Source organism: Brassica napus, chromosome C7 (assembly GCF_020379485.1).
Source record: "Brassica napus cultivar Da-Ae chromosome C7, Da-Ae, whole genome shotgun sequence".
Classification (NCBI taxonomy): domain Eukaryota; kingdom Viridiplantae; phylum Streptophyta; class Magnoliopsida; order Brassicales; family Brassicaceae; genus Brassica; species Brassica napus.
This window is the reverse complement of record NC_063450.1, coordinates 2,671,412-2,699,325: the sequence shown is the minus strand read 5'-3', so window position 1 is coordinate 2,699,325 and position 27,914 is coordinate 2,671,412. Positions and strand designations below refer to the sequence as shown.

Sequence of the window (27,914 nt, the reverse complement as noted above, 5' to 3'; positions counted from 1 at the left end):
GTTGTGACTGAGTTAGGGTTATGTTATGGCTGAGTTATCGTTGTGTCGTGACTAAGTTAATGTTATGTTGTGGCTGAGTTACTTTTATGTTGTGGCTGAGTTACTGTTATGTTGTGACTGAGTTATTCAAACATTTTGTGGCTGAGTTATTGTTATAGTACGGATGTGTTATTGTTATCTTGTGGCTGATTTATTGTTGGGTTATATGTTCAGATGGATGTTGCTGAAGTTAAATCACGAGATTACCCTCCAAGACTTTACCCTGAAGGGTCTTCTAACCTGGAAAAAAAAGATATTAATCACAATTTCCGTCTAGGAACTTTCCCCCACATTAGAGAAACAATTGGACTTGATGTGTGGGAAGAACTGGTGAACTCTCCCATTGGAGTAGTTGCTAGGCTAGCTGGACGCGAAAGCGTATGGTCTGGTAGGACCGTACACTATCTACTATGTAGACAGCTGCGAGTACATAAGAAGGAGATATGGTGTCTCGTGGTTGATGAGGCTATCAGGTTTAGCTTGCTCGAGTTTGGTGAGATCACTGGGTTAAACACAGGTCCATTGCCAACAGAAAGGTTTGAACCTGATCAATACAAAGAGTTGTTGGGGTCGAAAACGGTTACGACGAAGTTAACGTCCAAATCCCCGAAGAAGAAAACGTAGAAACCTTCTTCGACAAATACTTTTTCGAAATAGATTCTTCTTTACGGAAAGCTTTTCGGAGAAAACGCGAGTCATCAGACAAGAGCTCGAAAAGAGTCGCTAGGCAACAACCGAACGCGTGTTCCGCTCGGTCGCTACGTAGCGACCGAGCTCGAGCCAAAGCTCGGTCGCTACATAGCGATCGAGCTCGTGCAGAAGCTCGGTCGCTACGTAGCGACCAAACGTTCATCCGCTTGGTCGCTACGTAGCGACCGAACGTTCATCCGCTTGGTCGCTACGTAGCGATCGAGCTCTTCCGAAACGTCGATACGACATTAGTCCATGCATTATCGTCTACCCTTCGATGCTATCTCCCGAAGACCATAGCGAACCCATTTCACGTTCCCCGCCATTCTAAGTTATCCATCAAACTTTACCGTAAAAATCGCGGAAAGTTCGTTCTTTATCGAAAGAAGCCGTAATAAACGCTTCGAGTCGGAAGACGGCCCAAAGGGACCTAAGACATGACTCAAGGCCCAACTTACGATTTCTTAACCAACAGCCCGTAAGCCACATGACGGTTTACGCTTGGTTCGCGAGGAAAGATAAATGTCAAGTTTCCGCGGATAAATACAAAATTTTGAAGATAATTACGAAGATCGGAAAAAATGGAATATCTCCATTTTTATGCTATGGCGGCTTAAGGGTAGAAGGGGAAAAGCGTAAACCGACCTTGGAGCCAGTATATAAGGAGTCCTAGGTGAGAGGCATGGCAGAGAGACTTTTTTGCAGCAAACTTAGCACTTAGAGCGATTTTAGGCAATTTTCCGTTTTTGTTATTCGAGCTGCGACTCAATTAGGTTTTTGCAATCTTAGGGTTTTAGAACTAGGAATCTCGCCGACAGTGCTCGTAGCCCAGGCACTTACCTTGTTGTAAATGCTCAAACGCAGATTCAGAATAAGAACTATCTTGCTCTCTTTTTCGATTTCTTATTTTATTACTGTTCACGTTTCGTGTTCTGATTGCTTGGTATGTGATATTAGCAGAAATCCGGGACCTTTGGGAAATTAGGGTTCTCCTACTTTCCTAATTTAAATGGAAATCGACGGTGCGAATTTCGGTTCCCACAGTTTGGCGCTAGAAGGAGGGGGGGGTACGGATCAATCTAACCCGCAAAAGCCACTCAACGATCAGGAACGATATGCAAGACTCAACGTGCGTGAACGTCATCTCGTTCAAGGGGGGAGCAACAGTCGATCGAGCCATACCTCGAAATGATCTCCTTGTTATCGAACTGACGATCCGAGATATCGATGTCGCTAGGGTACTAATCGACACCAGAAGTTCAGTCGATATCATCTTCAAAGATACTCTCGAGAAAATGGGGATCAATCAATCCAGAATCGTGAAATACCCTAGCCCACTACTGGGACTTTCGAGAGAAACGACCATGGCCTACGGGTCGATTATTCTCGCAGTCACAGCCGGAACCGTGACAAGAGTCACAGATTTTCTAGTCGTCGACCGTCCCGCATCTTACAACATTATCATGGGAACGCCATGGTTGAAGACCATGCGTGCCATCCCATCAACGTACCATCTTTGCCTCAAGTTTCCAACCCCTAACGGAGTCGAGGTAATATGGGGAAACCCAAGAGTATCACAGGTGTGTTACGCCGCAGAACAAAAACGAAAAAGACCAGACCTCGAAACCACTCCTAGAAAAACGGAGAAAAAGGTCTCCGACCGGGGTTCGCGAAGTCAAGATTCGGCTGAACTCTTCTGGCAATCTCGTAACATCGCGCCCCTAGAGGAAAAACGCGAACCAACTTGCGAACCTGTGGTCACAGTCTGTCTCGACGAATCATCTCCAGAACGATGCGTCGAGATCGGAGCCAATCTCCGCGAGCCTTTGAGGACAGAGCTCATAACCTGTCTAAAAAAGAACCTCAATACTTTCGCATGGGCCGCGAAAGATATGCCAGGGATTGACATTAACATAACGTGTCACGAATTAAATATCGATCCGACTTTCAAACCCGTCAAACAAAAAAGGCGGAAGCTAGGACCTGAACGGGCTTCCGCGGTCAACGACGAGGTCGAAAAATTGCTTAAAGTCGGGTCAATAACGGAAGTGAGGTATCCTGACTGGCTCGCCAACCCTGTAGTAGTCAAAAAGAAAAACGGAAAATGGCGAGTTTGCGTGGATTTTACCGACCTAAACAAGGCATGTCCAAAATATAGTTTCCCCCTGCCACACATCGATCGATTAGTAGAAGCAACGGCAGGAAACAAACTTCTGTCTTTCATGGACGCCTTCTCAGGTTACAACCAAATTATGATGAACCCTGACGATCGCGAGAAGACTGCGTTCATTACCGATCGCGGAACCTATTGCTACAGGGTAATGCCTTTCGGCCTCAAAACGCTGGCGTAACTTACCAACGACTCGTGAACCGTATGTTCTCTAAACAACTAGGTAAAACAATGGAGGTTTATATCGACGACATGCTCGTCAAATCCCTCCAAGCAAAGTGTAGGGGTCAAAATCGGTCACGACGAAATCAATGTCTGAAAGTCCGTAAAAATCGGCATGAACGTTTTTACGAAAAATAAATCTTAGAAAAAAATTATTTTTATGAAGAATCTTGCGGAGAAAACACATTCACGAAAAATCGGAGAAAGACGCGAACAAGGTTGCCGCGTAGACCCCATCGCAAAAGCTGGTCGCTACGTAGCGACCGAGCTCTCACCAAATCTCGGTCGCTACGTAGCGACCGAGCACGTACACGACTCGGTCGCTACGTAGCGACCGAGCTCTCACCGAAGCTCGGTCGCTACGTAACGACCGAGCACGTACACAGCTCGGTCGCTACGTAGGGACCGAGCTCTCCCCGAAGATCGGTCGCTACGTAGCGACCGAGCACGTATACGGCTCAGTCGCTACTTAGCGACCGAGCTCTCACCGAAGCTCGGTTGCTACGTAGCGACCGAGCTCTCACCGAAGCTCGGTCGCTACGTAACGACCGAGCACACACACGACTCGGTCGCTACGTTGCGACCGTGCTTTCCTAAAAATCGATACGACTTGAATCCATGCATTCTCGTCTACTCTTTAATGCTATCTCCCGAAGACCATAGCCAACCCATTTCATGTTTCTCGTCATTTGAAGTCATCAATTGAATTTTACGATAAAAACTGCGGAAAGTTCATTTTTATCGAAAGAAGCCGTAATAAACGTTTCGAGTCAAACAACGGCCCAAAGAGACCCTAAGACGTGACTCGAAACCCACTTACGATTTCATAACCAAAAGCCCATAAACCGTAGGACGGTTTGTGCTTGGTTCGCAAGGAAAGATAAATGTTAAGTTTCCGCGGATAAATACGAAGTATTCGAAGATAATTAGAAAGATCGGGAAAAACGGAATATCTCCATTTTTAAGTTATGACGGCTTAAGGGCAGAAGAGGAAAAAGCGTAAACCGACCTATGAGCGAGTATATAAGGAGTCCTAGGCGAGACGCACGAGAGAGAACTTTTTAGACACAGAACTCTCGACACTTAGAAACTCTGAGGCATTATTCTCGATATGCTCTGTTTCCATGACTGGCACCCGATTACCAGATGAACGTGCACAAGTAGTTCGATCTCTTGGTTCACTCTTGAACTACGTTCGGCTTTATCCTCGAAAGGGGTACGTAGGCAGCCTTTCATAAGGTTCAGTCCGAAATCAATCAAAAACCTTTTTGTATATTTTCTTCGTCTTTTGTTATCGAGCTGCGAGTCAACTAGGTTTGAGCTTTTAGGCCGCTAGAACTAGGTAACTCGTTGACAGCCTTTGCGGCCAAAGCTTTTAATATCCCTTGTAATGATCGCAACGCTCTCACGCGGATTCGAAATAAGATCTACTGTTTTCTCTAAACTCGTTTGTTATCTTTTCATGATTTCCGCATATATTTTGGTCACTTGCCGTTGGCTCTCGCAGAGATCCGGGACCTCTGGGAAATTAGGGTTTTCCTAGTTTCCTAATTTAAACGTAAATCGACAGTGCGAATTTCGGTTCCCACAGTTTGGCGCTAGAAGGAGGGGGGGTATGGATTACTCTAACTCATAGCCGCAAAACGCTTGATCAAAACAATGTCTGGAAATACGAAAGAGAAAATCGCAGTTTGCAACAACGCTGGTAAGAAAACTCCAGCCGCCACTGCGCCTATTGCCAACGCCTATGCAAACGCCACAGTTCTTGAGAAAATCGAAAACCTTGCTGCGATTTTTCGCCACAGGAAGTGCAATGAAACGAGCTCGCGATTTCTCTTTTTAAACATAAAGGGAAACGATAAATCTTATCAAACCCCATAAGTTTGGCTCATTACCGAACAAAAGAAATCTCAATGCGTAAGGGTTTTACCAAAACACGTTTTCCGAAAACATTTTGGAAGGGTAAAACTTGTTCTCCCAAAAACCGCAGAAAACCCCTAGGTTAATTGCGGAAAAAGGAAGCGCAACAAATCGATTACATAGCTCGGTCGCTACGTAGTGACCGAGCAAGTACACGGCTCGGTTGCTACGTAGTGACCAAGCTCAAGCCAAGCTCGGTCACTACGTAGCGACCGAGCACGCAAACAGCTTGGCGCGATGTAGCTACCGAGCTCCAGCCAAGCTCGGTCGCTACGTAGCGACCGAGCACACACACAGCTCGGTCGATACGTAGCGACCTAGCACGCACACAGCTCAGTCGCTACGTAGCGACCGAGCACGCACACAGCTCGGTCGCTACGTAGCAACCGAGCACGCACACAGCTCGGTCGCTACATAGCGACCGAGCTCAAGCCAACTCTCCACTTGCTACGTAGCGACCTATCAGGACTAAATAGGGTCCTCTTTTGCGTTCTATTTTGAATGCTCATCGTAACGCTTTTCGTTTCGTCTCTATCGGAGTTTCCTTTGAGATTTTACGACGAAAACAAGTAGGACTCTTCTTGGCTTGCTTTCACTCGCTACGTAGCGACCTGTCAGACCTCCAGCTCGCTACATAGCGACCTGTCAGATCTCAAAAAGCTCCTCCTTTGTGTTCTCTTTTGAATCCCGATCGAAACGCTTTTCGTTTCGTCTCAATCGGAGTTTCCGTTGAGATTTTACGACGAAAACAAGTAAGACTCGTCTAAACTCCTTCGCTTGTTCCTACTCACCCTTACCTCCATCTTTGTGTTCTCCTTCAAATCTCGATCGAAACGTCTCTTGTTTCGTCTTGATTGGAGTTACCATTGAAACTTTACGATAAAAAAAAAAAACCCACAAAGACTAGTTTTCTCGCGTGGATTCAGATTAATCGTATAATACGGCAACGGTTAACTTAACACCTTAGCCGCCTCAACTATACGATTACGTTGAACCTTTTTATTGACTTCGTATCAGTTAAGTTCGGAAGATTAATGCCAAGTTTCAAAGGATAAACACCAATATCGAAAAAGGCGAACATACACAAGAAGAGGAAGGGGAAATGAGCAAGCAAAACTGAGAAGAGACAAAACTGCATATTCGAGAGAACTAAGGTATTTGCAACTTGAAATTTTTGAAATCAGACTTGTAGTTTTCGTAGGAAATTACTAAGAAATAAAAACGCCTTTGAGACTGCCATAGAACTTTAGGGAACGTAAAACCTAGGTGGATAGTCTAGCGAACTAAGTCTTAGGTGATTTTTCCTGTCTCGATATATTGTCCCATAACTGTTCGTCCAGATCTTGCAAACCGATCTAAACTCTCCGAAAATCGAGAAACGATCGCCATGCATATCAAGCTCGCTTCCTAAGGAGAGAAAAAACTAGAGACATGAACGTCGTCTTAAAACTGATTCGTTTCTGGCAATTCTCTCGGAACCGACATATTCCAAGTCTTCAACCTGGAAACAACCAAATCACAGTCCAAGCGTCGTCTTCAAACCGATTCGGACTGTCGATCATTCTATTCCTCGAGAAAAAAGGGACGGAGTAGGTGCGTATACTATACTCGTATACTCCCATACTTCAAAAACATATTCAAACAATGCGATGTATCGTCAAGATCAAGAAAACACTTTCGACAAGAAAATGCTTTCGACAAAGCAAACTCTCGTAGAAATATGCGGAAAAATATTCATACAATGCGATGTCTCGTCAAGATCATCCTAAAAGCAAACAACAATCTAAGATTCGTCTAAACGCTAGGAACTGATCCAAACCATGTTGGAAAAATTCTCAAAGACTATACAGCATCTATCATCGCAATCATTCGTTTAGAAAACCTCTGCCAAACTTCAGAATTAAAGTCGATGATTTGCTGAAGTCATAAAGATCGTTTCCGATTTGATAAAACGAGTTTCGTATAATAATCATTATACGAGAAATCTTCAGGCATCAAAGCATTACTCTCATTTTCCGTTGAACCAACCGACTCACAGAAAAACATCAAAAACATTTGCGACAAAGCAAAATCAAGAACAAAAGTAACAGAAAATACGACAAAGAGAACACGTGCTCCCCGCTCGTCGACTAAGTCTATCGCTGTTTAACTGATTCATTCAAAAAACTTGCAAAAACGTTTCGCGACTAGATCTCGGTGAAATAACCTTTGGTAAAACTCCATGAATGACTCATAAAAACTTTCACCGAAGAATAAAAACAAAAGCGAAAACGTTTCTCGAAAATCTGCGGAAACATCGTTATTTTGACATCTCCATATGTCGCGTCAATTTAATAAATTCGTAAAAACCGGTCGCCCGTTACTTACGCAAAAAATCCTTCGTATAATCAGATCATGTCATATGAAGTAACTTTCGAAAGTAAATGTAACATGTTTTACGCAAAAGTACTTTCCTTATAGGAAAAAACCAAGCTGTATGATCCGACATTGGACGACCAATATAAACTTTACTTCCTCGAACCACGATCTGAAAGGTCTCATTCTTTAGCCTCGCGACTCACTAGCATCCGCTCTCATTCCGCTTGGTCACGTCCTAGCAGGAAATCACCCCGCACGGGCTCTGTATCGAGCTTCTTAGGCTTTATCTCCCTCGGAAACAAAGGAAACAACTTCCATACGAATAAAGGAAACATTATACGAAACTTTCATCGTATAAATTAACCCTAAAGTGGAAAAACGTTTTCTACCACCATGGGCATACTCGGCCTATCAATCTCGATAAACGCCATTCGTCACTCGCCCAATTATGCCTTTCCTTCGAAGCCGAACTAGGTTACAACATCCCCTTTAAGGATGATTCTAACCGACTTGACCTTATTGACAGCACAAAAGTGTCATGGTCTAATCCTTTGGCAACAACATCCTTGGCTATAAAGCTGAGCACAGCCTTCATGCAAAGCGAAAACAATTGAGCGACAACCGCTCCAATAACTTGACCGCTAAACGGTAATCCGGAATTTGTCTTGAAACGCCAAGTAACGATTACACAAACAATTATCTTACCACCCAAAAACGGGAATCATACGGTAAATTCATCATAACAAAACTCAGTCCTAACAACCAAACAGTTAACGGAAAGGTTCCACTTGTCAAAAATCGACCAAGTTCCATATACTACAATTCACTTTAAGCCCGCTGTGTCTTACTCGTAAAATGTGGCATGTAAGGAAAACTCGTAACAGAGCTCCTATAGCTGTACGGAACGTCCTCAAATAGACAAACTCTTAACGTCCTAAACGGACTTAGCCATCTCGTAGAGATGACTCTCGTACATCCGACACAAGGATAATAGCGGTATAAAAGAAACCCAAAATTTTTGGTCAGCACTTCCAGGAGGCTTAAAAATTGTCCTTGGAGAGATGCTCGGTTCCAACCATACAAGTCGTATAAGCCGAGAACCTATCGTGGACTTTAAATCGGTATGGAATCAGGATGAAACTGAAACGGGATACGTAAGTCGAATTAGTCATCGCACCCTCTAAAACAAGGAGTAAACCTAGGTCTTTCCCTAAACCCAGCGCACTGGTCTCTAACATCTCTAGGCATAGTATCAAAAACCTTCATACGAGATCCCAAAATTTGTCTCTTTGCCAATATTCGAGCGTCTTCAGAAATCCCGCAAGTTTACACACTGCGGAAAACTCTCGAAACAGATCACGGATATAGCAGTTCACACAGAGTTAGATTACGAGATGACAACTCGTAGTCTTCCTTCTACACCCATATAAAATGCCATTGGCAGCAACACCCCTGACAACCTTTACATAAAAACCAGACCGTAAAGGTCTCGCTGGAAAACTAGTCATACAAACCTTAACTCCAAGAGGAACTACGAAAGGCTTAATCCCTTCAACAAGGGTACGTAGGCAGCCGTCATAAGGCGCAGCCCCAATCTTATCGCGTTCTACTTTTAGAAGAGCGAGAAGACCACTTACCACGGACCTTTTCGACCATTAATCCTGCCTAAGTCACCTAACTTGCCAAGCCACTCGATAAAACCTCACGCTAGAAGCTCATGGTTCTAACGAGCTGGGGGGCTAACTGTTGGGGTCAAAATCGGTCACGACGAAATCAATGTCTGAAAGTCCGTAAATATCGGCATAAACGTTTTTACGAAAAATAAATCTTGGATAAAGATTTATTTTTACGAAGAATATTGCGGAGAAAACACATTCACGAAAAATCGGAGAAAGACGCGAACAAGGTTGCCGCGTAGACCCCAGCGCAAAAGCTGGTCGCTACGTAGCAACCGAGCACGTACACGGCTCGGTCGCTACGTAGCGACCGAGCTCTCACCGAAGCTCGGTCGCTACATAGCGACCGAGCACGTACACGGCTCGGTCGCTACATAGCGACCGAGCACGTACACGGCTTGGTCACTACGTAGCGACCGAGCTCTCCCCGAAGCTCGGTCGCTACGTAGTGACCAAGCACGTACATAGCTCGGTCGCTACGAAGCGACCGAGCACACACACGACTCGGTCGCTACGTAGCGACCGTGCTTTCTTAAATATCGATACGACACGAATCCATGCATTCTCGTCTACTCTTTAATGTTATCTCCCGAAGACCGTAGCCAACCCATTTCATGTTTCTCGTCATTCGAAGTCATCAATCAAACTTTACGATAAAAACCACGAAAAGTTTGTTTTTATCGAAAGAAGCCGTAATAAACGTTTCGAGTCAAACAACGGCCCAAAGAGACCTAAGACGTGACTCGAAACCCACTTACGATTTCTTAACCAAAAGCCCATAAACCGTAGGACGGTTTGTGCTTGGTTCGCAAGGAAAGATAAATGTCAAGTTTCCGCGGATAAATACAAAGTATTCGAAGATAATTAGAAAGATCGGGAAAAACGGAATATCTTCATTTTTAAGTTATGACGGCTTAAGGGCAGAAGAGGAAAAAGCTTAAACCAACCTAGGAGCGAGTATATAAGGAGTCCTAGGCGATAGGCACGAGAGAGAACTTTTTAGACACAGAACTCTCGGCACTTAGAAACTCTGAGGCATTATTCTTGATATGCTCTATTTCCATGACTGGCACCCGATTACCAGATGAACGTGCACAAGTAGTTCGATCTCTTGGTTCACTCTTGAACTACGTTCGGCTTGATCCTCGAAAGGGGTACGTTGGCAGCCTTTCATAAGGTTCAGTCCAAAATCAATCAAAAACCTTTTTCTGTATTTTCTTCGTCTTTTGTTATCAAGCTGAGAGTCAACTAGGTTTGAGCTTTTAGGCCGCTAGAACTAGGTAACTCGCTGACAGCCTTTGCGGCCAAAGCTTTTACGATCCCTTGTAATGATCGCAACGCTCTTACGCGGATTCGAAAAAAGATCTACTGTTTTCTCTAAACTCGTTTGTTATCTTTTCATGATTTCCGCATTTATTTTGGTCACTTGCCGTTGGCTCTCGCAGATATCCGGGACCTCTAGGAAATTAGGGTTTTCCTAGTTTCCTAATTTAAACGTAAATAGAGAGTGCGAATTTCGGTTCCCACACAAAGGATCACGTATCACATCTCAAGGAATGTTTCCCGCAGTTAAATTCCCATAACATGAAGCTTAACCCGACAAAATGAAGGTTTGCCGTGGCATCAGGGGAATTCCTCGGCTACCTAGTCACATTCCGCGGCATCGAAGCTAATCCAAAACAGATCAACGCACTGATCGAGATGGCTTCGCCGAAGAATAAGCGGGAAGTCCAAAGGCTGACCGGTAGAGTCGCGGCACTTAACCGGTTTATTTCACGATCAACAGACAAGTGCCTGCCTTTCTATGATGTCTTACGGGGAAATAAAAAATTCGAATGGTCGGAAGAATGCGAAAACGCTTTCCAACAGCTGAAGCGGTATTTAGCTTCCCCTCCAGTCCTCGCAAAACCCGTGGAGGGGGAACCTTTGTTCTTGTACATCACTGTATCAGCAACAGCTGTGAGCGCTGTGCTGATCAGGGAAGAACGCGGCTAACAGAAACCTATTTTCTATATAAGCAAAACCTTGCTGGATGCCGAAACTAGATACCCGCTAATGGAAAAATTAGCATGCGCTGTCGTAACATCGGCCCAAAAACTAAGACCATATTTCCAATCCCACACAATCGTCATCCTCACGACTTTTCCCCTACGAACGATTCTGCATAGCCCGAGTCAATTGGGCCGGTTGGCCAAATGGGCGGTGGAACTGAGCGAGTACGATATCGAGTACCGACCAAGAACAAGCGCAAAGTCACAAGTGCTTGCGGACTTCTTGGTCAAATTACCGACAGAGACCATAACCAACGAGGAACCAAATTCCACTTGGCTCCTTCACGTCGACGGATCCTCATCCAAGCAGGGGTCAGGCATCGGAATTCGCCTCACATCTCTGACGGGCGAGATCTTAGAGCAATCATTCAGGCTGGAATTCCACGCCTCAAACAACGAAGCCGAATACGAAGCACTCGTCGCAGGACTGCGTTTGGCTCACGGCTTGAAAATACGAAACATCCACGCTTACTGCGATTCCCAGTTAGTGGCAAGTCAGTTCAGCGGAGAGTATGAAGCCAGGGACGAACGGATGGACGCGTACCTCAAACTGGTCCAAAAACTAGCTCAAAAGTTTGACTGTTTTGCCCTTACGCGAATTCCCCGTTCCGAAAACGTACCAGGCAGATGCTCTCGCGTCCTTAGCATCAAGTTCTGACCCAGGACTTAAAAGGGTAATTCCGGTCGAGTTCATCGAACATCCGAGCATCGGACCACCAATCGTCGTCAACCTCATAGAAGGCCAAAATGACGAAGAAGAAGAAGTTACGATAGGACCGCAATTAGAGCAATCTGATTATGGCTGCTATACCCCATGGCTGCAGACAATTCGAGACTACATTATCAACGCACACCTGCCCATCGAGAAATGGGCAGCCCGCAAAGTCCGAACACAGGCAGCGCGCTACGTAACAGTAGACGGTAAAATTTACAAATGAAGATTCTCCGGACCACTCATGACGTGACTGGAAGGGGAAAAAGCGAGAAAAGGGATGGAATAAGTACATTCTGGGTCCTGCGGCAATCATTCCGGTGGAAGATCACTGGTAGTGAAAATCAAGCGCCATGGATACTACTGGCTAATGATGATCAGAGATTGCGAGAAGTTCGCACGAAAATGCGAAAAATGCCAGAGGCATGCTCCAACAATCCGACAACCAGCCGAAGTTCTCTCCTCCATCACATCGCCCTATCCTTTTATGCGTTGGGCCATGGACATCGTTGGTCCCCTTCATAATTCAAAGCAAAAGCGTTTCCTTTTAGTCCTCACCGATTTCTTTTCAAAATGGGTAGAGGCAGATTCGTACGCAAGTATAAAAGATGACAAAGTTGAAAGTTTCGTATGGAGAAACATCATTTGTAGGCAAGGAGTTCCTTACGAAATCGTAACTGATAACGGATCTCAGTTTATCTCGACCCGGTTTGAGGCTTTCTGCGAAAAATGGAAGATACGGCTTAACAAATCAACGCCCAGGTACCCGCAGTGTAACGGACAAGCTGAAACGATTAATAAAACCATTCTCGACGGACTGAAGAAACGCTTAGAGGCCAAAAAAGGCAGGTGGGCCGACGAACTCGAGGGAGTCCTATGGTCCCACCGTTCCACCCCGAGGCGAGCAACAGGAGAAACCCCTTTCGCTCTGGTGTACGGAACGAAATGCATGATTCCCGCATAAGTAGAGTTCCCCGGTGTTCGAAGAAGATTACTTCCCGAACGAGAGGATCTCAACAACGCAATGCTCCTCGACGATCTCGATCTCATTAACGAGCGCCGAGATCGATCGCTCATCCGAATCCAAAATTACCAACACGCAGCCGCAAAGTACTACAATTCCAACGTACGGAATCGCAGATTTAATCAGGGAGATCTAGTCCTTCGCAAAGTCTTCCAAAACACCGATGAACGAAACGCGGGAAAACTCGGAGCAAACTGGGAAGGACCTATAAAATCTAAAAAGTCGTCCGACCGGGCTCCTACGAAATAGCCAACATGCAAAGCATAAAAATTCCAAAGACCTGGAACGCGATGCATCTCAAAAAATACTATCACTAAACAAACCAACTCACAATGACCGAACTACGAGACGGCTTGTTCCCATAAGGAGTACGTAGGCAGTTTGTCGGAAGGAAAATTCATCTGTCCCCCCTCATTAAAAGGGGGGGGGGAGTGGATACGTATACTCGTATACTCTCAAACTCGAAAACATCTGACCGCGCCTTCGATGTTTCCGACATGTCTTAACCAAGCAAATTATCTTTTATCCGCAAAAATTTTTCGATATTCGAAAATAAATCAGTCGTTAGGGAGAAGCAGCCTTTGGCATCGCGAGACGTCGCGAGAGATGCCTTGAGGTTACTTCTTCTGAGCTCGGTCGCTACATAGCGACCGAGCGATCGTCCCGCTCGGTCGCTACGTAGCGACCGAGCTGGAGCCAAAGCTCGGTCGCTACGTAGCGACCGAGCGATCGTCCCGCTTGGTCGCTACGTAGCGACCGAGCTCGAGCCAAAGCTCGGTCGCTACGTAGCGACCGAGCGATCGTCCCGCTCGGTCGCTACGTAGCAACCGGGCTCGAGCCAAAGTTCAGTCGCTGTGTAGCGATTGAACCATTCCGAACATCGATACGACATCAATCCATGTATTCTCGTCAAACCTTCGAATGCTATCTCCCGAAGACCGTAGCAAGCTCAGTCCATGTTTTCCGCTATTCAAATTCATCGATCAAACTTCGCGGATTAGAAACCGCGGAAAGTTTGTTCTTTATCAAAAAGAATTCGTAGTAAACGTGTCGAGTCGGAAGACGGCCCAAAGGGATCTAAAACACGACTCGAGGCCCATCCTACGGTTTCTTAACCAAAAGCCCGTAAACCGCAGCACGGTTTACGCTTGGTCCACAAGGAAGGATAAATGTCAAGTTTCCGCGGATAAATACGGAAGTTTTGAAGATAATTGGAAGATCGGGAAAAATGGAATATCTCCATTTTTATGCTATGACGGCTTAAGGGCAGAAGAGTAAAAGCGTAAACCGACCTTGGAGCTAGTATATAAGGAGTCCTAGGCGAGGAGCATGGCAGAGGACTTTCAGAGCAAACTTAGCACTTAGAGCAATTTAGGCAATTTTCCGTTTTTGTTATTTCGAGGTGCGACTCAATTAGGTTTAGCCGTCTTAGGGTTGTTAGAACTAGGAATCTCGCCGACAGCTCTCGAGCCCAGGCTTATACCTTGTTGTAAATGCTCATACGCAGATTCGGAATAAGATCTACTTTGCTCTCTTTTTCGATTTCTTATTCTTATCGTTGTTATTCTCGTGTTCTGATTGCTTGACGTGTGGTAATTAGCAGATATCCGGGTCCTCTGGGAAATTAGGGTTTTCCTAGTTTCCTTATTTAAACGGAAATCGACAGTGCGAATTTCGGTTCCCACAGTTTGGCGCTAGAAGGAGGGGGGGGTACGGATCAATCTAACCCGCAAAAGCCACATCACTCTCGATCAGACATGTCAACTAACGACGCGGATAACGTGCAAACTCCTCTTAACGGAGGCAGCGGCACCGATCTCCACACTCCAGTAGCGGACGTATCCGCGGCCAACGCACAAGCCAACGCCGCGACGCTCGAGGAGTTTAAAAAGATGTTCGCCACCTATGAGAAAAGGTCGGAAGAACAGGATAAGCTCGTGAATACCTTGACCCAACAGGTTGAAACCTTAACGGCAAGGACCCAAGCAATCCGCCCCCGCGGAACCACCAAAATCCGCGGGAAAAGGCTCGACTTCGCTACCCCACTCGACAGATCAGGAGTCGCGCGGGAACGACCTTCCGGTCAAAACCCTAGCGAGAAATCTCCCATCGAAAAGGGGAACCCTGAAAGTCTTCCGCCCCCTGCAAAGGACTCGGAGGATAACGAAGCCGAACACATTGACCTGGATCCTAGCGATGTTTCCAACGACACCGACGAGGACGTCGACAGACATCCGAGAAGGACCAGAAGCCGATCTGCTCGGGAAGGCTCCCCGTTCGAAAAACCAATGACGGAAGAGGAAGAAATCGCCTATTGGAACGAACAGGAGGAGCTGGCTGAAAGAAAACCGAGCTCACTCGCAGTAAACGCCGACAGGCTCGGAAATCTACTGACGAGACATCGGATATCCGCGATCTTCGCGACTACATCACCAAGACTGCGGCAGAAGTGAGGGCCGTAAAGTCTCAAATCCATCATGCTACTAGTGCTGCCCCCGAAATCGATCGACTGTTGGAAGGAGCTCGGAAGACCCCTTTTACCAATCGCATTTCGGACATGAGGGTGTCCGATCCGGGAAAAATCAAAGTACCGAAGTACGATGGTACGGCCGATCCAAAAGCGCACCTTCAGGCTTTCCACATCGCGATGGGAAGAGCTAGACTGAAGGACGGCGAAAAGGATGCCGGCTACTGCCGCCTGTTCGTTGAAAACCTGGAAGGAGCAGCACTTGAATGGTTCGCACGCCTTCGTCGTAACACCATCGGGAGTTTCCGACAGCTCGCATCGGAATTTCTCAAGCAATACTCTGTATTCATAGACAGAGAAACTTCCGATGTTGACCTCTGGAGTCTCTCCCAGAGGGAAGACGAACCCCTCCGCGAGTTTATCAGTCGGTTCAAGCTGATAATGTCAAGGGTCAGTGGGATAAGCGACAAAGTGGCCATCGACGCGCTGAGAAAGACGCTCTGGTACAAGTCGAAATTCAGAAAGTGGATAACTCTCGACAAACCACGAACGATCCAGGACGCCCTCCACAAAGCAACGGACTACATCATAGTAGAGGAGGAAACTAAAGTCTTATCGCAAAAACATAAGGCGGTAAGACCATCCTCGAAAGACGTGGACCCGAAAGGGAAAAAGAAGAACTCTCGTAACGGCAAGTACGTCCATCACGAGGGGGAAGATCTCCAGGGGGCGCATAACTATGCGATCAACTCGGATCAGGGTCGGACCACGGGCAACACATGGACTCGCAATCAAGGGTATGACGAAAACACCTTCTGCGAGTTCCACCAATCCCGAGGACATTCCACAACCAACTGCAAAGTCTTGGGAGCAAGACTGGCCGCGAAGCTACTCGCTGGAGAGCTCTCGGAAGTAACTAGCGTCAAGGATCTGATCCTCGATTCTGATCGCCCTCCAAAGACGGACAGAAATCCGTCCGCTGAAAAATCCCCTCAACAAAACCAGCCTGGGGATAAACGCGGCAGGAGGCCAGACGACAAAGGGAACGATAACAATCGCCGCAGAGTCAATATGATCATCGGAGGATCACAATACTGCGGCGACACTGTGTCGGCCATCAAGGCTTACCAACGGAAGGCGGAGTCGAGCGCAAATTGGTCTACATGGTCTCCTCCCCGAGATGGCCAAAATTGCTCGATCACCTTCACAAAGGAAGAGGCCGGCGGCATCGATCAACCTCACTGCGACCCGCTCGTCATAGATCTCGTTATACGAGACTTAGAAGTCGGAAGGGTACTCGTCGACACGGGAAGCACGGTCAACGTAATCTTCCGCGACACTCTCAAACGGATGAGCATCGAACTCGGAGAAGTAATTCCGACGCCAAAACCACTCACGGGTTTTTCAGGCGAAGTATCGATGACTCTTGGATCGATCCAATTGCCAGTCATGGCCAAGGAGATCACGAAAATCGTCGAGTTCGCGGTGGTCGATCATCCCGCTATCTACAACGTGATCATGGGAACCCCATGGCTCAACGCCATGCAGGCAGTTCCGTCAACCTTCCACCTGGGTCTCAAATTCCCAACCCCAAGCGGAGTCGCGGCCATCTGGGGGTGCCAAAAACAGTCGCGGCTATGCTTCCTCGCAGAGCACAAGTTAAGGCAAATCACGACTTCTGCAGCTGTAAACGGCAAGCGCACGAAGATAGACCAATCTTCGGCCAAAAGCACCCCGGGAAAAAACGAATTAAAAACGTCTACCAACGCAAACGCATCGGACGTCGAAGCTCGACACAAGTCTGAAGCCCACGCTACAACTCAACCGGAACATCCGGAAAATAGCGTTGACCCAGCCACGATCGACAAGGTCAAGGCGGACATCGCGACATCTACCGCCGAGTAAGAACACTCGCGGCATGAAACAGAACTACGAGATGGCTTGATCCTCGAAAGGGGTACGTAGGCAGCTCGTCAAAAGACGAGTTCAGCTATCCCCCTCTCTAAAAAGGGGGGGAGTGGGTGCGTATACTCGTATACTCCCACTTAAAAAATCGCCATTATTGTAATCGAGTTTTTAAGAAACTTCAAAAACTTTTACTACAATATACGTTGTCCTTTTTATCGGAAAACGTTTACGCTTCAGTTAAACACAAAAATTTTCAGGACACGCCTGGAAACATTAAGACTCTTGTCTGCAGCCTCATCCGGCCCAAAAATCGTAAAAAAATCATCATCCTTCAAACGCACAAAGATACACGTATAATCCTCGAAACAACTGCGAGACGTCGCAAAGTTAAAATTCGAAGATAATACGAACAAATTGTCCGAACGCGACCACCAAAACCTTACACCCCGTTCGTCGATTGGCCCCGACGAACACGCCAGCCGTCTTAAACAAACGCAATTCGATCACTCTTTTGATCTTTAAAAACGTCCAGCACAAGGACAAAAGCGCGCTACAACAAAAATCCAAAATTTTGGTTTAGCACTTCCAGTTAATTCTGAGAAGATGCTCGATTCGTACCATACAAGTCATATAAGCCGAGAACATATCGCGGACTTTAAATCGGTGCGAATCAGGAAGAAATCGCAACAGGAAAAACGATAGCCGGCTAGTCACCGCATAAACCTTAACCGAAAGTAAACCTAGGTCTTGCCCTAAACCCAACGCTCTGGTCTCAAACATCTCAAGGCATGATATCTAAAAGATACGAGATCCTAAACCATGTCTCTCCGTTCGTATCTCAATGTTCTCGAAAATCGTAAAGATAAATAATTTTTACGAAAATCACGAACGAACCAACAGATTGAACGTCTCATCGGAATTAAATATGAGACGACAACTCATATTTACTTCAAACCTACTCAGGAAAACTCGAAAACGAAAACATTCATCATATAAATAACCGCGTAAAGCGGTAAGGGGATTCAAAGCCACCAACGGCCAATCCCGATAAACGATAAAAACGGCCAAAACAGGCCCGTACAAATCTCTCGGCCACAATCGGCCATAAACATGAAACAGAAAGACGAGCATCTCTCTTTCGATAACTATTCCACCTCTCATAATCCAAAGTCAAAGTCCCCGGACAACGAAGCACCGAACGCATCCGCGGGACGATCCACTTCCTCGCCATCATCGGGAAACCCAGTCGAAACCTCCTCGGTATCAGGGGAAACCGGGATGGAATCCCAGAACCCTTGAATCCGCTCGTCGATCGGAGGGATAAGCGCCTCAGCGTGGGCACGTTCATTCATCCCACTCTTCATCAAGCTCATTTCCTCCTCAAACGCATAGTCATCGGCTCGCGTCCTCCAAAGACTTCCGACCGAACCGCGGCACTCACGAAAGTTACCCACCAAGGTAAAGGCATTCTTGAGGTTCCCATACTCAACCTGGAATTGAGAGGCACGAGTCTTCATCACCTCGACGATTTCCCTCTTGCCTTTCCTTTCCGCTTTGCGGATGGCCCGCGCATGATCACGAGTAAGTTGCGCCTCTCGCTCCAACATCTCGCCTTGCACGCGAGCGAGATCCCGCTCCGCTTTCTCCGCTTTGAAGCGGTAGACCAAGGCTTCTCTATGGCCCGCCTCAATGGCCGAGCCCAGCAAGCTCAGGCCCTACAAAATCGATTGACATGTTATAAATATATACATAGGACAATCACCAAAAAATTCTCAAAAAACTAATCCCATTGATGATGCGAAATCCTTCCGCAACGACTCTCGGCCTCGCCGATTCTTTCGTAGGAGGAGGAGCATCGAAACCCGGTGGCAGATCAGCAAAGAAATCATCGAAATCCGGAATAGGGACCTTGCTCGAACCACTCCCATCGCCGTAAGCAAGGTTCGGATCCCATCCTGGAAGCATATAGTCATCCATTGAAAATTCTATGTCGCCAAGATCGACATCTTTTCCCTTCCGAGAGCTCGACTCCGGCACAGCTGTTGGAGCTTCGACGGGATTCTGGTCGTCAGATTCGGAGTCGCTTCCCGTGTCCGCAGCCAAAGCAGGACCGGGTTGCACGAATCTCAGTGCCTTCCGAACCCTCTTCGGCGTAAAAGAAGTCCAGAAGAAGGGACCGTTCCTGAGAAGATCCCTCACCGCAATGATGTCCTCAGGGAACGGAGCAAGAGGGTTGATGAAGGGACGATCATTCGGCAACCTCCGGAACAGTGGAATGCAACTCTCTTCGACGGACGCAGCGTCTATACGAACAAAGAAAAAGAACTTCTTCCACGAGTTGAAGTTCGAAATGAACTTCTTAACCACTGACATAAATTTCCGAGGGACCAACCTATGCTTATCCGTATCTGTGACAAGTTGAAGCCTCAAAAGCGCTTCATAATGATCGACGGAAAGGGAAAGGCCATGCTCGTAGCTTAGGATCAGGATCCCAATAAGATGCTGAATGGCAAGGGGAGTCAACTGGCTTATCGCAACTTCGAAACGGTCCAACACTCGGACGAGAATTTTGGGTATTGGGAACCATAGGCGACAACGCACTACGAACGCCTCGTAGCAAGTGAAGTAACCCTCTGGGGGGCTGTTAGCACATTCCCCACGGCGAGGAACCCGGAACTCCACAGCATCCGGGATATGGTAGAACGATCGCATGATCGCGAGAAACTCGTCGGTACTCCTGCTTGCATCCCCTTTCTCGACTCCACGATGGGTCAGGACCGGGAACGACTTCTCCTTGGGAGGGGTCAACGAGCCATAATGAGCAACCCACCATGCCTCGTTCTCGGCAGGATGTACCGAGTGAGGCACGAACTCCATCTTCGGAACAATGAGCTCTTCGTAAGCACTCGCGGATGAAGACCCTTTTTTCGCAATCTTTTTCTTGCTCGACATCTTTAAACTTCTCCTAAGAAAATAGAGGAAAAGGGTGGAGAGAAAGAAAGAAAATTTTTTCTTAAGAAAGATCTTAGAGAAAGACAAGAAAGTGAAAAAATTATGAAACAAGTTACCTCCCTTCTTATAAGCATGAGGATTTACTGTTCAAGCACGGACTTTCGGATATTAATTCCATTAATCACGCCTAACTTGCCGAACATGCCTAACCGCACGCTAGGATCTTACGATGTATGATCCTAACGGGCTGGGGGGCTAACTGTTGGGGTCAAAAACGGTTACGACGGAATTACCATCCGTAAATCCTCGGAGATCGTATTTCCAAAAGAGATAGTAAAAAGGAAGATGTAACTTTCGTAAAATATAACCAAACACGAAGTTTTTACGAAGAAGTATCCTTGAAAATTCAAACCAAGCTCAACCGTTGCGTAATTACCACGCATACACGCTGTCCGGTCGGTGCGTAGCAACCAAGTCCGAGCCAAAGCTCGGTCGCTACGAAGCGATCGAGCTCGAGTCAAAGCTCGGTCGCTACGTAGCGACCGAGCGCTCGTCCAGCTCGGTCACTACGTAGCGACCGAGCTCGAGCCAAAGCTCGGTCGCTACGTAGCGACCGAGCTCGAGCCAAAGCTCGGTCGCTACGTAGCGATCGAGCGCTCGTCCCGCTCGGTCGCTACGTAGCGACCGAGCGATAGCCAAAGCTCGGTCGTTACATAGCGACCGAGTGCTCGTCCCGCTCGGTCGCTACGTAGCGACCTAGCGATCGTCCCGCTCGGTCGCTACGTAGCGACCAAGCGCTCGTCCCGCTCGGTCGCTACGTAGCGACCGAGCTCGAGCCGAAGCTCGATCGCTACGTAGCGACCGAGCTCGAGCCGAAGCTCGATCGCTACGTAGCGACCGAGCTCGAGCCAAAGCTCGGTCGGTATGTAGCGACCGAGAGATCGTCCCGCTCGGTCGCTACGTAGCGACCGAGCTCGAGCCAAAGCTCGGTCGCTACGTAGCGATCGTCCCGCTCGGTCGCTATGTAGCGACCGAGCTCGAGCCAAAGCTTGGTCACTACGTAGCGACCGAGCAATCGTCCCGCTCGGTCGCTACGTAGCGACCGAGCACTCGTCCCGCTCGGTCGCTACGTAGCGACCATGCTCAAGCCAAAGCTCGGTCGCTACGTAGCGACCGAGCTCAAGCCAAAGCTAGGTCGCTACGTAGCGACCGTGCTCAAGCCAAAGCTCGGTCGCTACGTAGCGACCGATCTCAAGCCAAAGCTCGGTCGCTACGTAGCGACCGAGCTCGAGCCAAAGCTCGGTCGCTACGTAGCGACCGAGCACTCGTCCCGCTCGGTCGCTACGTAGCGACCGTGCTCAAGCCAAAGCTCGGTCGTTACGTAGCGACCGAGCTCAAGCCAAAGCTCGGTCGCTACGTAGCGACCGAGCGTTCATCCCGCTCGGTCGCTACGTAGCAACCGGGCTCGAGCCGAAGTTCAGTCGCTGTGTTGCGATTGAACAATTCCGAACATCGATACGACATCAATCCATGCATTCTCGTCAAACCTTAGAATGCTATCTCCTGAAGACCGTAGCAAGCTCAGTCCAAGTTTTCCGCTATTCAAATTCATCGATCAAACTTCGCGGATTAGAAACCGCGGAAAGTTTGTTCTTTATCAAAAAGAATTCGTAGTAAACGTGTCGAGTCGGAAGACGGCCCAAAGGGATCTAAAACACGACTCGAGGCCCATCCTACGATTTCTTAACCAAAAGCCCGTAAACCGCAGCACGGTTTACGCTTGGTCCACAAGGAAGGATAAATGTCAAGTTTCTGCGGATAAATACGGAAGTTTTGAAGATAATTGGAAGATCGGGAAAAATGAAATATTTCCATTTTTATGCTATGACGGCTTAAGGGCAGAAGAGTAAAAGCGTAGACCGACCTTGGAGCTAGTATATAAGGAGTCCTAGGCGAGGAGCATGGCAGAGGACTTTCAGAGCAAACTTAGCACTTAGAGCAATTTAGGCAATTTTCCATTTTTGTTATTTCGAACTGCGACTCAATTAGGTTTAGCCGTCTTAGGGTTGCTAGAACTAGGAATCTCGCCGAAAGCTCTCGATCCCAGGCTTATACCTTGTTGTAAATGCTCATACGCAGATTCGGAATAAGATCTACTTTGCTCTCTTTTTCGATTTCTTATTCTTATCATTGTTATTCTCGTGTTCTGATTGCTTGACGTGTGGTAATTAGCAGATATCCGGGTCCTCTGGGAAATTAGGGTTTTCCTAGTTTCCTTATTTAAACGGAAATCGACAGTGCGAATTTCGGTTCCCACATCTAACAAGTCATATACGCCGAGAACATATCGCAGACTTTAAATCGGTACGAAACAGGTTAAAATCGCGACAGATAAATCGATAGCCGGCTAGTCACCGCATAAAATCTTAAAACCGAAAGTAAACCTAGGTCTTGCCCTAAACCCAGCGCACTGGTCTCTAACATCTCAAGGCATGATATCCAAAAGATACGAGATCCCAAAACCATGCCTCTATGTTTATATTCGACATCTTCAGATATCCCGCGAAGTCGATATCTCGCGGAAAAACTCTCGAAACAGATCTCGAACAAAACATTTCACATCGAAGAAGGATATGAGACGACAACTCATCACCCTTCTTCCACGCCATACAAAAGCTTCTGAAAAATGCAACTCGATCATCTTGTCATAAAAAAGCCGCTGAGCGGCAGGGATTCAAAGCCACATACGGCTAGTCCCAAAACACGAAATGAGGCCATTTAAGGCCGAAACATCAAACATAAAAAAAAATCTACCGCAAGAGATCTAACCAAAGTCATCCTCAGAGCTCACGCTCCCTCTTCACCCGTCACTTCGTTCAAGCCTGAAGCCGCATCACCTCCGCCTTCTCCGAGCACCGGATCTTTCCCCTCCAGGCCTTTTGAACACGTCGGAAGAAAGCACGCGGATTTCAGGTCAGCTAGGATGAGATCAAAATCTCCATCCACGACTGCCAAATCTACCTTGAAGCCGGACAGTCGGGCCTCTTCGGCCTCTAAGGTCGGAGGAGTCTCGCTTTGGAACGACTGAACCACGGTCATCCCGCCCTCAATCGTCGCCAAGGGTAAATCCGTGTTCTGGATGCATTCGAGAGAGCCCAGAAAGGCGGAAATCTTCGACAAGCGAGCTTGAAACTCAGAACGAAGAGTGTCCTTGGCCTCTCGAATCCCGCGGCTCGCTAATCCTGCATCACCCTCGATCTGACGCAGAAGACGATGCACCTCCGAAGATTTGGCCTTCCTGGCTTTCTTCTCCTTAAGCAATGAACTCGCCGTTTTTCCGAGGTCCCTCTCGAGCTCCCCTATCACGGCCTCAAGTTTCGACACTTTCACGGAGTGAGAATCCTTGACAGCCGTCAGCATGGCCTCGGTTTCAGACCATCTACCCTGCAGCTCCAACAACTCCCCGACAAGAAGACTGGTCTCAGAACCGCACTCGATGATCATCCCGTCGATCAATGACATGAACTGCGAAACGAGAAGAAAGTTAGGGATTCTTTGTCTTTTAGAGAAATATGTAGCAATCAAGAAAGAAAGTGAGCGACAAACCTTTCCGCGAAGCCCCGACGCTATGCTCGAGTCTCCTTGCTGCGAAGATTCCCCGTCACCGCCCTTGGTAAATTTCCTCTTCCGGCCCTTAGGCTGAGCAACCGGAACAACACTAGGAGCGCGCAGCGCTAGAACGATCTCCTTCCTGGCCGGAGGAGGAGGCATAGAGTCAGCAGCCCTCTCCTTATCTTCGACGAGAATCAGAGTCATGGACGATCCAGCAGGTAAAGCCAAAGCATCTGGAATGACCGAAACTACGAGAGTTCCCGTATCTCGCGGAGTTACACCCTCGGTCCCATGACCCAGAGCAACGGCCAGTGGAGAAGAGGACGGTAACTCGGCGCCGGCTCGAACCTGTTCTTTCTCGGCTTGGCGACGAACTAATTTCTCTCGAAAGGAGAGATGGTCGGCAACGCAAGCCGGCGCTTCGACCAGAGAAGTCGGAATCAGCGTCGGAGAGGTGGCCTCGCCCATCTCCACATCGGATCTTCGCTTGTCACCATGGGAAGAAGACATGTTAAAAACAAGAGATTTGGAGCTAGAGAGGTTTTGGAGGTTTGAAGAAAGGAAGGTGTGGAGCAAATCAATGACAAGAGCTCACTACTTATAGAAGTATGGGCTGGGAATTTTATATTTTTTAATAAACACTTTCTCGAGAATTCTCTTCCGCGGAGTTTGAAGTAACCTTCGTTCAATACGCCTAGCTTTGCCAAAATCGTCAAACCGCCCGCTAGAGTCTCGACTCTAACGAGCTGGGGGGCTAACTGTTGGGGTCGAAAACGGTTACGACGAAGTTAACGTCCAAATCCCCGAAGAAGAAAATGTAGAAACCTTCTTCGACAAATACTTTTTTGAAATAGATTCTTTTTTACGAAAAGCTTTGCAGAGAAAACGCGAGTCATCGGACAAGAGCTCGAAAAGGGTCGCTACGCAGCAACCGAACGCGTGTTGCGTAGCAACCGAGCTCGAGCCAAAGCTTGGCCACTACGTAGCGACCGAGCTCGAGCAAAAGCTCGGTCGCTACGTAGTGACCGAGCTCGAGCCAAAGCTCGGTCGCTACGTACGTTCATCCGCTCGGTCGCTACGTAGCGACCGAGCTCTTCCGAAACGTCGATATGACATTAGTCCATGCATTCTCGTCTACCCTTCGATGTTATCTCCCGAAGACCATAGCGAACCTATTTCAAGTTCCCCGCCATTCTAAGTTATCGATCAAACTTTACCGTAAAAACTGCGGAAAGTTCGTTCTTTATCGAAAGAAGCCGTAATAAACGCTTCGAGTCGGAAGACGGCCCAAAGGGACCTAAGACATGACTCGATGCCCAACTTACGATTTCTTAACCAACAGCCCATAAGCCGCATGACGGTTTACGCTTGGTTCGCGAGGAAAGATAAATGTCAAGTTTCCGCGGATAAATACGAAATTTTGAAGATAATTATGAAGATCGGAAAAAATGGAATATCTCCATTTTTATGCTATGGCGGCTTAAGGGCAGAAGGGGAAAAGCGTAAACCGACCTTGGAGCCAGTGTATAAGGAGTCCTAGGCGAGAGGCATGGCAGAGAGACTTTTTTGCAGCAAACTTAGCACTTAGAGCGATTTTAGGCAATTTTCCGTTATTGTTATTCGAGCTGCGACTCAATTAGGTTTTTGCCGTCTTAGGGTTTTAGAACTAGGATTCTCGCCGACAGCTCTCGTAGCCCAGGAACTTACCTTGTTGTAAACGCTCAAATGCAGATTCGGAATAAGAACTATCTTGCTCTCTTTTTCGATTTCTTATTTTATTACTGTTCTCGTTTCGTGTTCTGATTGCTTGGCATGTGGTATTAGCAGAAATCCGGGACCTCTGGGAAATTAGGGTTCTCCTACTTTCCTAATTTAAACGGAAATCGACGGTGCGAATTTCGGTTCCCACAAGAGTTTTGGGAGGAGTTGAAGGTGCCGCTTGGGATGGGAGCCAAGTTAGATGAACTGAAGGAAGCATTAGCGTTCTGTCCGCTTTGGATTTTTGAAAAGCATAAGTGGTTGGGACTGCTACTTCTTCAAGCCATAAGAGTCTATTGTTTGCATCACAATTCAAGGATACCTTCTGAAAGTGCAATAAGGGTATTCGACGATGAAGCCATGGGTCGTATCCATGGAGTCAGACTGCGTACGAAGTTCTCATTGACTCTATTAAACCGTTGGCTCCAGAAGGAGGGCCATACACAATAAGCGGCATAACCGTCGCGTTATTGATTTGGGCGTATGAATCCGTCGCCTGCTTCAGTGAGAATTTTGGGAGGGTGGTGAATAATGAAGACGTTCCGCTTTTGCGATGGGATGGAAAGCGTACACGTGCAAGTTTTGATAACTTGGCTGCCGAAATCAAAGAGCATGGCGAGGTAAGGTTTAACGCTGAGTTTTTAGTTTTTTTATGGCTGATTTATTATATTTGATGGCTGATTTATTATTTTGATGGTTGAGTTATGTGTTATAACCTGGTGTTGCAGGTGCGTGTGAGGAGAATGGTTTTGAAGGACTCAATTGAAGAGATGTTTCCTAAATGGCCGGGTGAACCTGGCGACCCACAACTCGTTAGCTTGATAACAGACATACATGCAGGTAGATTTGTGAAAGGTTTTTGGGAAGTGCATGGGAATACGCAGGGTAATGCGCAGGGTAAGGGGAATGAGAAGAAGAAGAAAATGAAGGGTGGAGTTTCGTCAGAAGCTGAGCCACCCACGAAGAAGCAGAAGAAAGTTAAGACACAGAATGAGTATGAAGTTGCTGCAGCGGGAAAGGGTTCTAGCGAGAAGGAAGGTAGCAAAGATTTGGAGTTGGAGAACAAAGCGACTCTGAGGACCATTGAGAGTACTCTGGATAATATTTCCAGGAAATTTGAGCAATTTGACTCACGGTTGGAAGCTTACGAGTTAGACCGGAACAGACCATTGATGGACCAAAAGACCATTGATGACAACGTGAAAGCTTTACTGGAGGAGCGTATGAAAGTTATGGGAGTTGGGAAAATTCCCGAAAACAATGATAACCCCTCTCCACCATCAGCTGATAAATCTTTAACGTTGGCATCACCGCGGGTTCAAACGCAGCAGAAGTCTGTCAATAGTACAACGTTAGCTGCAACTCCTGGTAAGGTTTTTGGGCCGAAAAAGAATTTGGCGAAGGAGCTTGATAAGGAATCAGGGGTGAAAAGGACTTTGGCTGAGGAGTTTGGTAGTGTCGCTAAAGCTACTGATCTTGATAGTCAACATGTTGATTTCGTATTAGTTTCTCCTTCAAAGGCTACTAAGGATGATAAGGATGCTAAGGTTCCAGCCTATGGACGCGGCTGCAGGGGCAATCATATTGTTAAGGGTAAGGAAGCCGATGAGAAGAAAAAAGCAGCGCATGCAGATGCTACGTTTAACAGGAAGGAGAAGGCTGAGGCTAAGAAAAAAGCAGCTGAGGCTAAGAAAAAAGAGGCTGAAGCTAAGAAAAAAGAGGCTGAGGGTAAGAAGAAAAAAGAGACTGAGGGTAAGAAGAAACAAGAGGCTGAGCGTAAGAAAAAAGAGGCTGAAGCTAAGAAAAAAGAGGCTGAGGGTAAGAAGAAACAAGAGGCTGAGGGTAAGAAAAAAGAGGCTGAGTTAAAGAAGAAACAAGAGGCTGAGCTAAAGAAGCGAAAACAGGCTGAGTCAAAGAACAAAGAGGTGACTCCATATGGCATATGGAGAGGACAGTGTATTTGATGATGTGACTGACGAAGTTGTTGGGGGAGAGAACGAATTCGCGCTGGAGTCTGACGTCGAGGGATCTGAACTGGTTAGATCTGCCATAATTAAGGAATATCGGGAGAAAAGTGTTCAGTTAACTCCAAAAAGATTTTCAAAGGCGGCAGTTTCTTCACCAGCAGTTTTTCCGTACGTAGGAAAGAATGGAACGACGTGCATGAGGAAAAATGTTACTCCTTCATCACTAATATTTGACCCTCTAGCACCTGTTGATCCGCTGCTACTCGAAAAACTGATGCAACACATTAAGGGAATTCCACCCAAACCACCAGCACCCGCAGATAAACCAGCAGTCCTCTCCGCTGATCATGAGAGTGATTTCTACAGCATACTCATCCATGAAAGACCG

At 47.1% G+C, this 27,914-nt stretch overlaps 1 protein-coding gene across 1 annotated transcript; it reads left to right on the top strand.

Moving 5' to 3' along the window:
* Nucleotides 1–213: 213 nt before the first annotated feature.
* LOC111215246 (axoneme-associated protein mst101(2)-like) lies at nt 214–27,523 on the top strand. Its single transcript, XM_048763889.1, has 3 exons — nt 214–575; nt 25,918–26,179; nt 26,288–27,523. The coding sequence occupies exons 1-3, from the start codon at nt 214–216 to the stop codon at nt 27,521–27,523; spliced, it is 1,860 nt and encodes a 619-aa protein (XP_048619846.1).
* The last annotated feature ends 391 nt before the right edge of the window (nt 27,524–27,914 follow it).

Excerpts from the sequence above, each read along its gene's own strand:
- LOC111215246 (XM_048763889.1), top strand. The coding sequence starts at position 214 with ATGGATGTTGCTGAAGTTAAATCACGAGATTACCCTCCAAGACTTTAC. Across the intron at positions 576-25,917 it reads GGTCCATTGCCAACAGAAAG|CCATGGGTCGTATCCATGGA; the intron begins GTTTGAACCTGA and ends TCGACGATGAAG. Across the intron at positions 26,180-26,287 it reads AAATCAAAGAGCATGGCGAG|GTGCGTGTGAGGAGAATGGT; the intron begins GTAAGGTTTAAC and ends CTGGTGTTGCAG.